This window comes from Vipera berus (genome assembly GCF_964194415.1).
Source record: "Vipera berus genome assembly, chromosome: 3".
NCBI classification, from domain to species: Eukaryota; Metazoa; Chordata; class Lepidosauria; order Squamata; family Viperidae; genus Vipera; species Vipera berus.
Genome location: NC_138204.1, coordinates 65,324,294 through 65,340,442, shown reverse-complemented (window position 1 = coordinate 65,340,442; position 16,149 = coordinate 65,324,294). Strand labels below are relative to the sequence as shown.

The window sequence follows — 16,149 nt, the reverse complement described above, 5'->3', positions numbered from 1 at the left end:
CACATGGTGTAATAAGATGGAGGGTTTGTTGTCACTGTGAGTTGGGGGTGGGGGCAGGAAGGGAGGCTCAGCCAATCTCAATGTATACATGGTTGTACTTTGACAATAAAGGTTCATTCATTCATATTCTTTCATTCGATTTTGGCGCCACCCAACTGTGAACTCACCCCAGCTCTACAACCTTGCTTATACTCTCCGCTCAAAATACTGTGTCCTTTGGATTTCTTCCAAAGTAAGTTTGGTTATAGCAGTCCATTTTCTGACAATTAAATTCGCTGATTCAAAGAACTTTCCCCAGGAACGCCGCAACATCAAAACGCTAGTATTTAAGGCAGGGGTCTTCAAACTTGGCCCTTTTATGACTTGTGGACTTCAACTCCCAGAATTCCTCAGCCAGCAAAGCTGGCTGAGGAATTCTGGGAATTGAAGTCCACAAGTCATAAAAGGGCCAAGTTTGAAGACCCCTGATTTAAGGGAAAAGGAAAAAAGAAACAGTAAATATGAACCACTTCTCCAACGATAGAGAAGCCGTGGCATTAACGGCATGCGTGCAGCCATCTTCTCTTTTTTTAATAAGGCTTTCTTATTCTCCCTTTAAACGTCTTGGAGTGCAAGAGTCATAAATCTACCTAAATCGCGATTCGTAAGCATTCCATCCCAGGCCGGCCTCGGCGGTTTCCATGTCAACGAGATTCCTTTCCCACCCTCTCGCTACGTTCCATTCAAGTTCAGTCAGCGGCTCAGTCTCCCTCCTCACGTGACCAGTATCCCGGCTTCAGCGGCCGCTTCCGGGTGGGTGTGGGCGCTTATACTCTTGTCCGGCCCTAAGGCGGTGAAAGGGAGCGGAGCGGGGGGGAGGAGGAGGAGGAGGAGGAGGAAAGAAGGAGGTTCCCCTCAACATGGCGGCGCGCAGGGCGGGTGGCGGCAACAGTAAAGCGACCGGGAGTAGCGCTTGAACCCGAGCTGAAAGAGACGCCATGGAAAGCGAGGAAGAACAACACACGACCACGCTGCTTTGCATGGGGTTTTCGGATGCAGCCGCCATCCGAAGGGCCCTCCGCTTGGCCAAGAACGACATCAACGAGGCCGTGGCGCTGCTCACCAACGAGCGGCCCGGTCTCCACTATGAGCCCATGGACAGCGGCGGCGGCGGCGGCGGCGGCGGCGAGACCAGCGGACAGGGAGGCCCCCAGCAAAGCGGCGGCTCGCGCGGTGGCGGCGACATTAGCAGCGGCGGCGGCGTGAACGGCGGCGGCGGCGGCACCAGCGGCTTCGACCCACCCCCTGCCTACCACGAGGTGGTGGAAAACGAGGTAAGGGGTCGCTGTGGGGCGGGAGGGGCAAGCGGCGGAGCGAGCCGGGGATCTGGCCGGATCCTATGCCGGAACAATTCGGTGACAGGCGTTCGGGCATGACCCACCCCCGCAGCGGTGCTCTGGGTGAGACCGCGGCCGCTCGGCTTTTATTTTTATTTTTTTTATTTTAATCCCATTTATATCCCGCCCTTTTCCGAAGACTCAGGGCGGCTTACAATCTAAGAAGCACAAACCAATGTGCTTAGCAATAGCCTTCATTCTATGTATATGCCTGCTTTATTAGGGCTTTTGCCCCCCCGCCCCAGCGGCATTATTACAAAGTCAGCTTATGGCCCCCAACAATCTGGGTCCTCATTTTACCTACCTCGGAAGGATGGAAGGCTGAGTCGACCTTGAGCCTGGTGGGACTCGAACCTGTACTAATTGCAGGCAGCTGGTGTTACTTAAGGAGGCATTAGCCCACTGCTCCACCAAGGCTCGCTCTCGCAGGGCTGGGAGGCTGAAAACAAGGCATAATGCAAGCCTTCCTCGGGAATCCCCTCCCCCTCCCTCCTTGAGAGTCCTCAAGCGCTGGTAGTCTCATTTTTTTTTCAATCGGAATTCCAGCTGGAAGGGACCTTGGAGGTCTTTCTCGTCAAGCCGGAGACTCCAGTCTATACCAATTTCAGACAGGTGGCTGTCCAGCCTTTTCTTAAAAACCTCTTTTTCTCCTCCCTGGGAGCTTCCCCTTGTGGTTTTGTTTTTTCCCCCCAGCCATTCGTGGGATTCAAAAAAGATTCCAAAGTTGAGATCTTTTTGAATCCCACACACGGCTGTGAAGAAGAAGAAGAAAAAGCTCCTTTTTCCGATTCCCCGTAGACTTGATTCCCCAATCGCAACTAAGCGGGCTTGTTAGATGATTATAAGGAGTATTAAACCGCTTGGTTGCTAGTCTTGTGCATGTGTCCTTGTTTGGCACGGAAGCCTGTAGCCTCAAGCCTAGGAAAAGCAGCTTGAGTGCAAAGTCCTGTTTGGGCTGTAATAGTGAAAGTTGATGAGTTGTGACTTCTCTTTGTCACCCGTCTGTGGAGACTGAAACATAGATTCGGTTGTTGTTGTTTTTTTAAAAAAAATGCTGATATTGTATTTTGTTGGGGGTTTTTTTGCATTGTTTAACCAAGGCACTTTCCTCCAATCCTTCTCCTGTTAGTAATTTCAATGGCTTTGTTTTAATGCTGTAGTAGTAACTTTTATTACACTGTCCTGTTTCTTTTTATATAATTGCTGGATTTTTGTGTTACAAATGGAACATAAGAGCGGAAGGAATTGCAGACCTGCATGGTACTGGGCTCATAAAAAAAACACAAGCTTAGTTATTCTGGTCTGTGAAGAAAATATTATGGCACCTGTAATAGTACATCTGTATTAGTAACTGCAAAACTGCCAAAAATGAGTTTGTGAGCTTTCAGATTCTTCCTGAAAGAACCTGAGGTAGTACAAAAATATGGATATGGGGGAAAAGCCTGAAGGCCCCCATTTTAAGTTAGATGTGGCCAAGAAACCTTACGTTTATAAAGTTTATAAATTTTGTGAATTAACCTTTAAGTACCTAGAATCTTAAAACAGTAAAAACACAAAAGTACTATTTGGCCTGATGTCATATTTCTCTTTTCATTCTTTTTTCCCTAACTATAATTACTGGGATTTTGTTAGAAAACACCAGATTCTCTTAATGTTTTCAAAAACATATGGTCAGTCATTACTGCTTTTGTTGTTGTTGTTAGTTCCGAAGTCATGTCCGACCCATCGCGACCCTATGGACAACGTTCCTCCAGGCTTTCCTGTCCTCTACCATCTTCTGGAGTCCATTTAAGCTCACGCCTACTGCTTCAGTAACTCCATCCAGCCACCTCATTCTCTGTCGTCCCCTTCTTCTATTGCCCTCAATCTTTTCCAGCATTAGGCTCTTCTCCAGTGAGTCCTTCCTTCTCATTAGGTGGCCAAAGTATTTGAGTTTCAACTTCAGGATCTGGCCTTCTAAAGAGCAGTCAGGGTTGATCTCATCTACGACTCACCGGTTTGATCACCTTGCAGTCCAAGGGACTCGCAGGAGTCTTCTCCAGCACCAGAGTTCAAAGGCCTCAATTCTTTGGCGCTCAGCCTTTCTTATGGTCCAACTTTCACTGCCATACATTGCAACTGGGAAGACCATAGCCTTGACTATACGCACTTTTGTTGACAGGGTGATGTCTCTGCTTTTTAGTGTGCTGTCTAGATTTGCCATGGCTTTCCTCCCCAGGAGCAAGTGTCTTAATTTCTTGACTACAGTCCCCATCTGCAGTGATCTTGGAGCCCAGGAAAATAAAATCTGTCACTACCTCCATTTCTTCCCCATCTATTTGCCAGGAATTGAGAGGGCCAGATGCCATGATCTTGGTTTTCTTAATGTTTAGTTTCAACCCAACTTTTGCACTCTCCTTCTTCACTTGCAACAAGAGACTCTTCAGTTCCTCTTCACTTTCTGCCATTAGAGTGGTATCATCTGCATATCTTAGGTTGTTGATATTTCTTCCAGCAATCTTAATTCCAACTTTTGATTCATCTAGCCCTGCCTTTCCCAATTTTGAACCAATCAGTGGTTCCGTGTCCAGTTCTCACTGTTGCTTCTTGGCCCGCATATAGGTTTCTCAAGAGACAAATAAGATGATTGGTACTCCCATCTCTTTAAGGACTTGCCACAGTTTGTTATGATCCACACAATCAAAGGCTTTAGCATAGTCAATGAAGCAGAAGTAGATGTTTTTCTGGAACTCCCTAACTTTCTCCATGATCCAGCGTATGTTGGCAATTTGATCTCTAGTTCCTCTGCCTCTTCGAAATCCTGCCTGTACCTCTGGTAGTTCTCGATCCACATACTGCTGGAGTCTAGCTTGTAGGATTTTAAGTTTGAACATTCTTTGGCACTGCCTTTCTTTGGAATTGGAATGTAAACTGATCTTTTCCAATCCTGTGGCCACTGTTGAGTTTTCCAAATTTGCTGGCAAATTGAGTGTAGCACTTTTACTGCATCGTCTTTTAAGATTTTGAATAGCTCAGCTGGAATACTGTCACCTCCACTAGCTTTGTTGTTGCTCAGCTTTTCTAAGGCCCACTTCACTTCACATTCTAGGATGTCTGGCTCGAGGTCAGTGACCACCTCATTGTGATTATCAGGGACGTTAAGCGCATTCTTGTATGGTTCTTCTGTGTAATTTTGCCATCTCTTCTTAATCTCTTCTGCCTCTGTTAGGTCCCTGCCATTTTGGTCCTTTATCATGCCCATTTTTGCATTGAATGTTCCCTTCATCTCTCCAATTTTCTTGAAAAGATCTCTGGTCCTCCCTATTCTATTGTTTTCTTCTATTTCTTTGCATTGTTCATTTAAGAAGGCATTCTTATCTCTTCTAGCTATTCTCTGGAATTCTGCATTCAATTGGGCGTATCTTTCTTTTTCTCCCTTGCCTTTCACTTCCCTCCTTTCCTAAGCTATTTGCAAAGCTTCCTCAGACAGCCATTTTGCTTTCTTGCATTTCTTTTTCTTTGGGATGGTTTTGGTTGCTACCTCTTGTACAATGTTGCGAACCTCTGTCCATAGTTCTTCAGGCACCCTGTCTATCAGATCTAATTCCTTAAATCTATTTGTCACCTCTACTGTATATTCAACAGGGATATGATTTAATTCATACCTGACTGGCCTAGTGCTTTCCCCTACTTTCTTCAGTTTAAGCCTAAACTTTGCAACAAGAAGCTCATGGTCTGAGCCACAGTAAGCTCCTGGTCTTGTTTTTACTGACTGTATAGAGCTTCTCCATCTTTGGCTGCAGAGCATATAGTCAATCTGATTTCTGTGTTGACCGTCTGGTGATGTCCATGTGTAGAGCCGTCTCTTGGCTTGTTGGAAAAGAGTGTTTGCTATGACCATCGTATTCTCTTGACAAAATTCTATCAGCCTGTGCCCTGCTTCATTTTGTACTCCAAGGCCAAAGTTGCCTGTTATTCTGGTTATCTTTTGGCTTCCTACTTTAGCATTCCAATCCCCCATGATGATAAGGACATCATTTTTTGGTGTTAGTTCTATAAGGTGCTGTAGGGCTTCATAGAACCGGTCAATTTCATCCTCTTCAGCACTGGTGGTTGGGGCATAGACTTGGACTACTGTGATATTGAATGGTTTGCCTTGGATTCGAACTGAGATCATTCTGTCATTTTGAGGATTGTATCCCAGTATTGCTTTTCCTACTCTTTTATTGACTATGAAGGCTACTCCATTTCTTCTGAGGGATTCTTGCCCGCAGTAGTATACCTGATGGTCATCTGAATTAAATTCACCCATTCTGTCCATTTTAGTTCGCTGATACCTAAGATGTTGATGTTCAGTCTTGTCATCTCTTGTTTGACCACGTCCAGCTTGCCTTGATTCATGGATCTTACATTCCAGGTTCCTATGGAGAAAAAAATCTTTATAGCATCGGACATTTCTTTCACCACCAGACATATCCACAGCTGAGCGTCCTTTCGGCTTTGGCCCAGTCGCTTCATTCTTTCTGGCGCTACTAGTACTAGCCCTCTGCTCTTCCCCAGTAGCATATTGGACGCCTTCCGACCTGAGGGGCTCATCTTCCAGCGTCATATCGTTTTGCCTTTTGGTACTGTCCATAGGGTTTTCATGGCAAAGATACTGGAGTGGGTTGCCATTTCCTTCTCCAGTGGATCACGTTTTGTCAGAACTCTCTGCTATGACCTGTCCGTCTTGGGTGGCCCTGCACGGCATAGCTCATAGCTTCATTGAATTATGCAAGCCCCTTCGCCACGACAAGGCAGTAATCCATGAAGGGGATTACTGCTTTATCCTATGGGTAATATGTGTAATCTGGTACCTTCAGGACTTACTAGCCTTCTGTTTCATTTAGTTTACAGTCTCCATTTTCTCAGTGACTCATCATCCAAAAAATACCACCTGGTCCTCTAGGCATAATTTTGTTCCCAAAAGCTCAGGTGAACTGGAATTTTACTTTACAGTCACAAGTCATTATGGTCATTAAGCAAGGTGATCACATAGTTGTCTCACTTAATAACCTCCACCCCTGCTCTCCCTAGTATATTTGTTAAGCAAAGCACAGGATGCCCAAGGCCTGCAGGGACCAGATGGGGGGAGATAAGGGGGTCTGCAGTGTCCTTGTGATCAATTGTAAGAGCAAATGACTGGGGGCGAGGTGGCAGCGGCTGTAAATTTGAAGCCAACTTGTACATGGCTTTTTGGGGGGGGGGGTCTGTTGTAATTTTGGTCACTAAGTAACTGGTTATAAGTCAAGGATGCTCTGTAGTCTTCCCCCCATAAACAGTGGAACATATAATAGTAAGGTGCCATCAATTTGGACCTAAACCAGGGTGACTTTATGGACCATTCTCACCATTTCCCCAGCAATAATCTGAAGTGCTTCCAGAGATATTCCAGATCCCATCTATTCCCTTTCTTTGTGGTCTTCTCTATCTCTTTCATGTCTTTCCAAGCATACTAGTTCCCTTCATAATTTATTCTAGAGTACATGCATAAATATGAGTTTTTACTTGAGCTCAAGGAAGGCCTCAGTCTGTTTCATCTAGAACCAATTTACGGCTGTTCTTTTAGGCCATGATGCTCCGAGTAACTGTATCCAAATCCATATTTTTAAGTTACTGCTTTCTCACTCTAACTTAGTGACGCTTTCACAGCTGTACATTACTGCTTTCCATGTGTACATTATTTGAGAGCCATAGTCCTCATGATTTGGTATTATTTATAAATCACATTTATAAATAAATTGCCAATGAAAAAATAATTGCTTAACTGTTTTGTTTGTTGTCATAGTAATAGCCTTAAGCTTGATTATCTTGTTTAAGTTTGTAATTACCTTACTCTAAAACTTGTTTCCTGTTTGATCGTTTATCACACTGTTTTTCTTCAGTTGCTCTTGAATGCAAGAAAACAAAACTGTCTGCCACTTTCATCTCTGTAGTCAACTATGAGTTGTTAAGCAAGTTGGTTAACATTACCTTTTTTGTTTCAATGTGTATCATCGCAGGTTTTTCACTATCCATTTTTGTTTTCATAATGATTTAAGTCATCATTACTCTTAGGTGACAAAATAGTATCATCCACATGACACAATTTTGAATCCAGCTGTCATCGCTTCCAATACCTTTCTTATAAAAAATGTATACTGTGCAAATTTCTGAAAATGTATTTGCAGTCAGTATAGATTCTTCTTATTTTGAAGTGCTCTGTTCCTTCAAACATCTTATAGTAGCTTCTTTATTATAAATTGTTTCTCAGAAAAACAATTAAGTGTTTTGTTACACCTTTTAGCTTACACACACACACACACACACACACACACACACACACAAAACCTAGTTGTCCTGACCTTTAACTGGACGAAATGGTATATCATAGGGCAACAATTTTTGAACCAAGGTACCCCAAATGGGCCAATGAATCCAAAATCCGGGATCCTGCAGAACTGAGATTTGGTTTAAAATCGATTGCTTGGTTATGTGCCATTATGTGTTTTTGTCTCCTAGCAACTTGATATTTATTTATTTAGCGTATGGCATACAAGGCCAGGGAGGCTACAATGTTATGCACATAGTAGAAGTCCTGGCAGCTAACAGTCGCTAATCCATTTGTTGCATAAAGGCACCACAAGAGGATGAACTAGCTTTACACTGGCTGGCCTCGGAGGAAGTCGGTTCATCCAGGACTTTCCTCCTGGGCCGATCACGCCTAGGCAAATCCAGCACCAGTTCCAGCTCCCCACAGAGAATGCAGCCAGCAGTTTCCCATCGTGTAAATTCCAGTACCTATCTATCTACTTGCAAACAATGCTTTCAAACTGCTAAGTGGGCAGGAGCTATGGACAAGAGACAAGAGCTCACCCTGTTTGGCAGAGCTGGACTCGAACCACCAGAGTGCTGGCAATTGCTCAGCACATTCAGCGTCATTAAACCTCTGTGCCACCGTGTCCCATACTAGACAGAGAGGCAGGCCCTGTCTGAAAAGGGTCCAGATAATTTGCTTCTTCCAAGACCTTTGGAACTATAAGACAGCAACCTTCCCTAAAAAGGAAAAAAATATCTAGATCTGTTGAGTCCAAGTGATGATCTCTTATGGATACGTGTAGTTGTATAATTTTAAACTTCATCTTACCAATGTTTCTGTCATTCCTTCACCAAATGATTTCAGTAGTAGTTTTTCCTTCATTTTAGCCACATTGGACTCTGTTCCTTTTAAATAGTCCTACCTTATAGTGATTTTTCCTGTGATTTCTCTGATCGTGTTAAAAACACATTTCATTAAACTTTCATGTTATTGTTGATAGGCTCGATCAAAATACCTTTTCTTTTTTTGCTCGTCATTGGAAATCTGTGTTCAGCGATTGTAAGAGTTTCTTGTCGCCCAAGACTTCTTTTAACTTTTGCCTTGTTTTATTTCATTTATTTATTTGCTAACATGGTAGCTTGTTCTCAAATCCACATGGATATTTGCCTCTTTGAAATTTGGTATTTTGGGCACGTGTTTGTCCGTGTGTTTTTCAGCATTCACAATGCCTCTTTACCATTTCCCATAGCTCCCTGGGTTTTCTTTCAGATGACTGTAATTTCCTTACAAAGCTTTTGTCTTCTGATTTGTATGTCTTCCAGCTCAAATCTTTCTGCTACATTTACTCTCTTTAGCTTTCTAAGCATAATTCACTGTTCCAGAGTCTGCACCTGGAAGTGTCTTGTCTCATTTGATTGCACCTCCCCATTTGCTTTTTCCTCTTACGTAATCGGTTTTATTCAAATGTCCCTTTAGTGATGTCCAAGAGTAGAGTCTGTGTCACTTGAAGCAGGTGTAAGTAATAAAAAATAAGAATTTTCTTTGCAAAATTCTGTTTACCTGCATCCTGCATGATTTGGTTTGCCAGTAATTTTAATTCCTCCATTCTAATCACCTATTACATGTATCTCTTCTTGTAGTTTGTCATGGAATATTTAAGTATCTCCATCATTGCATCTGTGGTTCAGATATTCACTGGATGGCCACTGATTTTGATAGTCATGATCCTGCTTTCTGGACATAATTGAGCATATATTTAACAGGGCCAGTTTTGAATGTCACTGCTACTCCATTTCTTCATATGGTCAAGACACTTAATAGTCTCATGTATTTGTCTGATCTACAGTAGTTCAGCCTGATCCACCAAAGTTTATGTATTCCTAAAATATCAGTTTTAAATTCCTTAATTTCTGTTTGTCAGGTTCAAGTCTTGAGCATGAGAAGCATTGGTCAGTGCTTTTCATATCCCACCTTGCAATTGATAGGAGCCTTGTAAAATGAGGCCTCTTTTATCAGTACTGACCCCATCAATGAGATTCTTGCTTGTGGTTTTGGTCCACAAAATTGTCGCTTCTAGTTATTACTTTCACTCATTTGAGTTTCATTCACCACATTTCTCTTACTGTACCTTTCACTACTGTCACTACCTTCACATTTCAAAGTTTGATGTTCTTGTCCTATAACTAATTGTAGCCACAAGGTTTTGTTGTTGTTGTTTTTGCAGACTTTCACCTTGTATACTAGTTTCAACCTCTCCTAGAATGGTAGGCATATCACTTATGATTTGGTCACCTCTGGTTTGGACTAGCATGTCTACCTGGGTCTGCCCTTGTAAAGCATATATAAGTTGCAGCTGATCCAGTGTGCAATGATTTATAGTGATGGATGCATCTCAAGGTATCCACATAACATCTTTACTCTGAGAGTTACACTGGTTGCCACTATATTTCATTTGGCAATTATTTTTCAGATGACATTCACCTCATTGTAAACAGTATTGTTTTTCGCAAGGAGCTCCCAATTATTTAACAGTAATTAGAGAAACTCCCAAGTTAAAACTAACTATAAAAATGTACTATTGCTGTAATAGCCTACATACAGGTGATATATACATTGTATTTAATAGGACAGTGCATGCTTCAAAAATGAATTGAGCAAGTGTGTCAAAACTTACATGAGCACAGCAGTTCTCTGCTCTTTATTAAAGCAGCCCACCTTTATTCAGGCTTTGCTTTAAAACTTTATAATATGACTTTTTTCAGGCTTGCACAGACTCTTTTAATGAATAAAGAGATGCTTTGGTTGTGTGAGGTCTGATACTTTTAATGAATTACTTTCAAAGTGCATATAGCCCTAGATTTGACTACAGAAAACATTACAGTAGCACCTTGTCTGCTGTGTAAACAGGAGCATGATAAAAATGTACTCTGCTTCTAGCCTTTATCTTAGATCAAGCACAATGCACAGAAAAGTAGAGCAAGACCTACTTTAGTGTGTTACTAATTGACATTAGAAGTAATTCCCCGCCTAGATATATATGGAAGAAAAACAAGAGTTTAGATTTTTGCTGCATCGTAATATGTTCTGTCCTTATCTGTGCTTCTCACATTGCCCTGTGAGTTTTCGGAGGCAATTAATTCTCTCTAATCGCAATGTATTCTTTCTTACTGCTGAAGTGGAGCAGTGGGCTAATGCCTCCTTAAGTAACACCAGCTGCCTGCAATTATTGCAGGTTCGCATCCCACCAGGCTCAAGGTTGACTCAGCCTTCCATCCTTCCGAGGTAGGTAAAATGAGGACCCAGATTGTTGGGGGCAATAAGCTGACTTTGTAATAATGCTGCTTGGGGGTCCAAAAGCCCTAATAAGCAGGCATATACATAGAATGAAGGCTACTGCTAAGCTTGTAAGCCGCCCTGAGTCTTCGGAGAAGGGCGGGATATAAATGGAATTAAAATAAAAAAAGTGCAATATGAATGTTGTATTACTTAATACTCCCTCTGTCATTTCCTTGTTATGTTTTTTTCCTAGTTTCTGGCTCCATACTTCTTGATGTGTATTTTAGAAACAGGAACCATTAGCAAAAAGTGCAAAAGCTATAAATGACACGGTGACCTGGCACTGGGGAAGAAAACCTATGACTAGTGGTCACAGGTTCTGAAACTTGTCCAAGTACACAGTGATTTAAAATAGCCTTTTCAGTGAGTAGCCAGTGTGCAATGAGTCCCGTTTCTGGTCTTTTTCAGATACTTGTGGTTCTATTGGATTTTTATTGCCTTAATGTTAAACCCATATTTGGCACTACTTTGTACAGGTAGTCCTCAACTTAAAACTACAACTGGGACCAAAATTTCTTTTGCTAAGCAAGGTGATTGTTAATGAGTTGCACCTGATTTTATAACCTTTTTTTTGCCATGGGTATATCACTCCGGTTTCTGAGTGGTTCTTAAGTAACTATCTTTACTTGCTGAAGTCAAAGTCTCAAATAATCTCAAATTCATCGTTGGCAATCATCATCATTATCTCCCTAGGTGACTTCTAAGAAGAAGTTTGAATATCTTTTATTGAGCAAAAGTAAAAATAAACACATAAATAAAGGAATTGTGTTTTGGGAGAAGGAGAGTTAGTAAATCCCAGTAGAAAAATGTTTAAAGATTTTTCTAGTTTGTTATGTAAATATTTTGGAAATAATTTAGCAGTGAAACTACAGGTAGACCTCGACTTACATTTCTGTTGTTAAGTGAGATAATTGTTAAGTAACGTTTACTCCATTTTACAACCTTTCTTGTCAGCAATTGTTAAGTGAATCACTGTAGTTGTTAAGTTAGTAACATGGTTGTAAAGTGAATCTGGCTTCTTCATTCACTTTGCTTGTCAGAAGGTGGCAAAAGGTGATCACGTGACCCTGGGACAATGCGACCGTCATAAATACGAGTCAGTTGCCAAACATCTGAATTTTGATCATGTGACCATGGGGACGCTGCAATAGATATAAGTGTGAGAAACAGTCCTAAGTGTCTTTTTTTAGTGCCGTTGTAACTTTGAACGGTTACTAAAAGAACTGTTGTAAGTTGAGGACTACCTCTAATGAGTTGGTTGGACAAATCATATCACTAGCAGAAAAAGGAAGAGAAAAAACATGCATTTCCCATAGGCTACATTTATTGAAAACAAGGAAGTTTTGTTTTTGTAAGAAATTGCTGCTCATACTTGATATGTGTGGAATTCCTGCAACTGCACCTGATACAGAAATAGTCATCCTTTATGTAATCAGAATGGAGAGTCTGCCTTTATTTTTCCAGTCTAGAATGTAAGGACCAATTTTATATTTGCAGCAGTTCCTAATTGTAAATGCCCTTGATATTTTCATCTCCATTTTCAGACTAACAGTAAGACTTGTGGCTAGAAAACCTAGCCTGATTGTTGGATTCCTCTGCTTCTTTACCCATCCATGGCTTCGTATCCATCTTATGCCAAGCAGTTTTAACTTCAACTCCCACTAGCATGGATTAAGAGAACTATAGCTCAATGTGTATGGAAGGACGTTCTATTAAACTAATACATTCTGGAAAAGCTCACATAGTCGTATAGCTTTTGAGTTAATCTTAGTGAAGATCTCCAATTTTAATTTTGTGTTTTATATGAATGATTTATAAATTAATTGAGGCTCTGTAGCAGCAACTTTTTATCACAGAGCTCTTTTAGTAAATATTTATCAGAATGGTGTGTGAATGGATGGCATATAACATAAATGGCATATGTAGAATATATATATATATACACACACACACACATACATATACATAAAGGGACGCGGTGGCTCACTGGGTTAGGACACTGAGCTTGTCAATCAGATGGTCGGCAGTTTGGCGGGTCAAATCCCAAGTGCCGCGTAACCGAGTGAGCGCCTGTTACTTGTCCCAGCTTCTGCCAACCTAGCAGTTCGAAAGCACATAAAAATGCAAGTAGAAAAATAGGGACCACTACGGTGGGAAGGTAATAGCGTTCTGTGTGCCTTTGGCATCTAGTCATGCCGGCCATATGACCACGGAGATGTCCTTGGACAAGTGCTGGCTCTTCGGCTTTGAAACGGAGATGAGCACCGGCGCATGTGCGGGGGAACCTTTACCTTTTTACACATATACACATAGATATACATACACACACACACACACACACACACACACACACACACACACATATATATATATATATATATATATATATATATATATATATATATATATATATATATCTTATAAATATATATTTTATAAAGAGGTTCAGGTGCAATTCTCAGGAACCTCTAGTATATATAATTTTGACTGGTTTAGCATTGTTTTGTTTTTATAATTTTGAGGAAAAATTATGTATAGAAACTATTTGTAATTTCTAACACATATCTTTACCACAGTATGCACATATTAGATTCAATAACAGTTCTCCCAATTTGGAGTGCATTTTCATTTTCCTGCCGGGTATAGAAATAGCAAATAGAGCAAGTGAATTCAGGTTTCTGCTTATAACGAAAGCTTTATAGTAATTAGTATATCAGTTTTTTTAAGTACAGAGTTGGCATGTTGCCTTTTATACCTTCTGTTAGCTAGAATTCACGTATAGCTTTTTTCTCAGCAGAAGAATGATGAAAATGGGAACTGCTCAGGAGAAAGCATAGAGTTTCCTACAACGAATCTTTATGAATTAGAGAGCAGAGTATTAACAGATCACTGGTCCATACCATATAAGCGGGAAGAATCTCTTGGCAAATGTTTAATTGCATCAACATATCTTGTAAGACTAGGTAAGTTACCATTTTCTTTTTAAAAAAAGTATACTCCATTTTCTACTAATACTAATAAAAATAATATTGAATTTCTGTTTTGCTGGTAAAAAACATAAAATGATCTTTAGTATTTTAAAATCACAGTTAATTTTTTTTCCTTGTTCCTTTTCCTTGTTTTTTTTTACTTTTGGGTATTTTAAGTCTTGCTAAAATCTCTTTTTATCTCTTTTTTCTATTTTATTAACATTTCTCTTCTCTCTCTCTCTCTCCCTCTGTGTGTGTGTGTGTGTGTGTGTGTGTGTGTGTGTAAGTAAAATGCATACATACACGTGCATACTAAATAATACAAGAGACTTTAATAAATAATCACGTAAGATCAGTGCCTCTTTATATAATATGAAGAGTGTCATAATTTTTAATGTTATACTCACATTTTGATGAAAATACCAAATTTATGCTTGTAATCTTGACATGCTAAATTGTAATTACTGTTATTACAATTACATTAATATAATTAATGTTGATAGAATACTTTTCTCTTTTCTCAATACTCTTAAGCTATTTAAATAATAGAATGTTAATAATATTTAATCTCATTATATAAACATCTCTATTGAAACAATGCACTGTATCAAGATTTATAATATAATAAAAAGGGAAAAAATATTTGACATAAACCTGCTTGAAATATGATTGCAGATTATAATTTGTGGCCTAAACTGGCTAGCAACAATGAGTGCATATTTTGCACTCTTTTGTATGTATATCCAGAGGGAAGATAAAAAGAGTGCAGCATTGGTTATCAATGGACTTTGCTGTGTTTTTTTAATTATGTAAGACCAATTCTTAAATTATGAAGTAGCTAAACAATTTCCTAGTTATTTGAGCATGATACATAGAAAAGGAGTCAAACAGATGCAGTGGACTAATTCATATATGTTCCTATATAAACTTCATAAAGTTGGTGTGATGATAAACTTACAAGATGTAATTGATGAAATGTACATATCTTGGGTTGTCAAACATAATATGAAGTATGGGAACATAATTCTGCCTTTTTCTGCTTATAATAAATCAGAGAATGAACTCATATTCTAGGCACAAGTTAGAATCCTGTTGTGCGAAAATTGACTAACCAACCACCTATTGTGCTTTAGTAGCTCCACCTGCTAATGAATAGACCTAGCAGGTATGAAGCAGCATATTTGCAATTTAGCCCATCCTTCTGGCATAGATTGTGACAGACTGTGACTTATGCAAATAAGTATTCACACTGAACACCGCTTTATTTGTTATTGACTATGTTCACATAACAATAAACCTGAATTTTTGAGAATTTGGCTTATCCAGATTCCAAGTAACCATAGAGTTCATGATAGTCCTTCTGTTTGGCTTCCTCTGCCATTATGAATGGCTAAACCATCAATCATGGCTCTATGGTTTGTTTAGCAGCATGAATCAACTAGTATTCTTTGTTGGTTCCTCTTCCGAATTATTAAATTAAGAACAAAACCTAGCTCTTAAAACTAACAGCCACACCATTTCTTTCTGAAATATCTCTCGTTTCGCTAGTCTTTGTCCCCCATGGGAAACTGAACAAAATGTCAGCATATATCATCATATAGCAGCCAAAACTGCTACTACAGGTAGAAGACTACACAGGTGGGATCTTATTTTAAAAGCCAGGGGAATCATTGAACCTGGAGATGTGTGCTGAGTTGCCAGTTAAGAATACAGAAGTTCTTGTGGATGCTGAGTGACTATATTTTGTTTAAAAATAGTACTGTAGTTGTGTTCAACTGCTAAACCCAGGTTCTGTGAACGTAAGTTCTGTACCACTGAAACTTAACATATATATAGTAACTACTGGATGATACATGACAATGCGGAACTCAAATTTCGGAGAATATTTTTTCTTATTTCTATGTATTTGAGAGCATAGTGAATACTGAATACTATATGTAGTTTGTTCAGGAATTACTATAATATTTCTCTGAATTGGAGGGATGAGGGAAGTAATGTCAATAGGCAAAGGTGCAACTGGATGTAAAAAAAAGTAGTGGTTATGGGATACATTTTAAAGTTACAGGTAGTCCTTGACTTACAACAGTTCATTTAATTGCCATTCAAAGTTACAACAACACTGAAAAATGTGACTTATGACCGTTTTCACAGT

General features: G+C 40.1%; 1 protein-coding gene across 4 annotated transcripts in view; it reads left to right on the top strand.

Moving 5' to 3' along the window:
- The first annotated feature begins 755 nt into the window (after positions 1-755).
- The window catches only part of USP24 (ubiquitin specific peptidase 24), a 97,917-nt gene continuing 82,523 nt past the window's right edge, over positions 756-16,149 (top strand). For 3 of the 4 annotated variants that reach the window (XM_081322894.1, XM_081322891.1, XM_081322893.1), the window contains exons 1-2: positions 756-1,313; positions 13,823-13,991. In XM_081322894.1, the coding sequence (XP_081179020.1) occupies positions 978-1,313; positions 13,823-13,991 (505 nt within the window). In that variant the 5' untranslated portion in view covers positions 756-977. The remainder of the gene's footprint in view (positions 1,314-13,822; positions 13,992-16,149) is intronic. The other variant, XM_081322892.1, reaches the window with a different exon arrangement.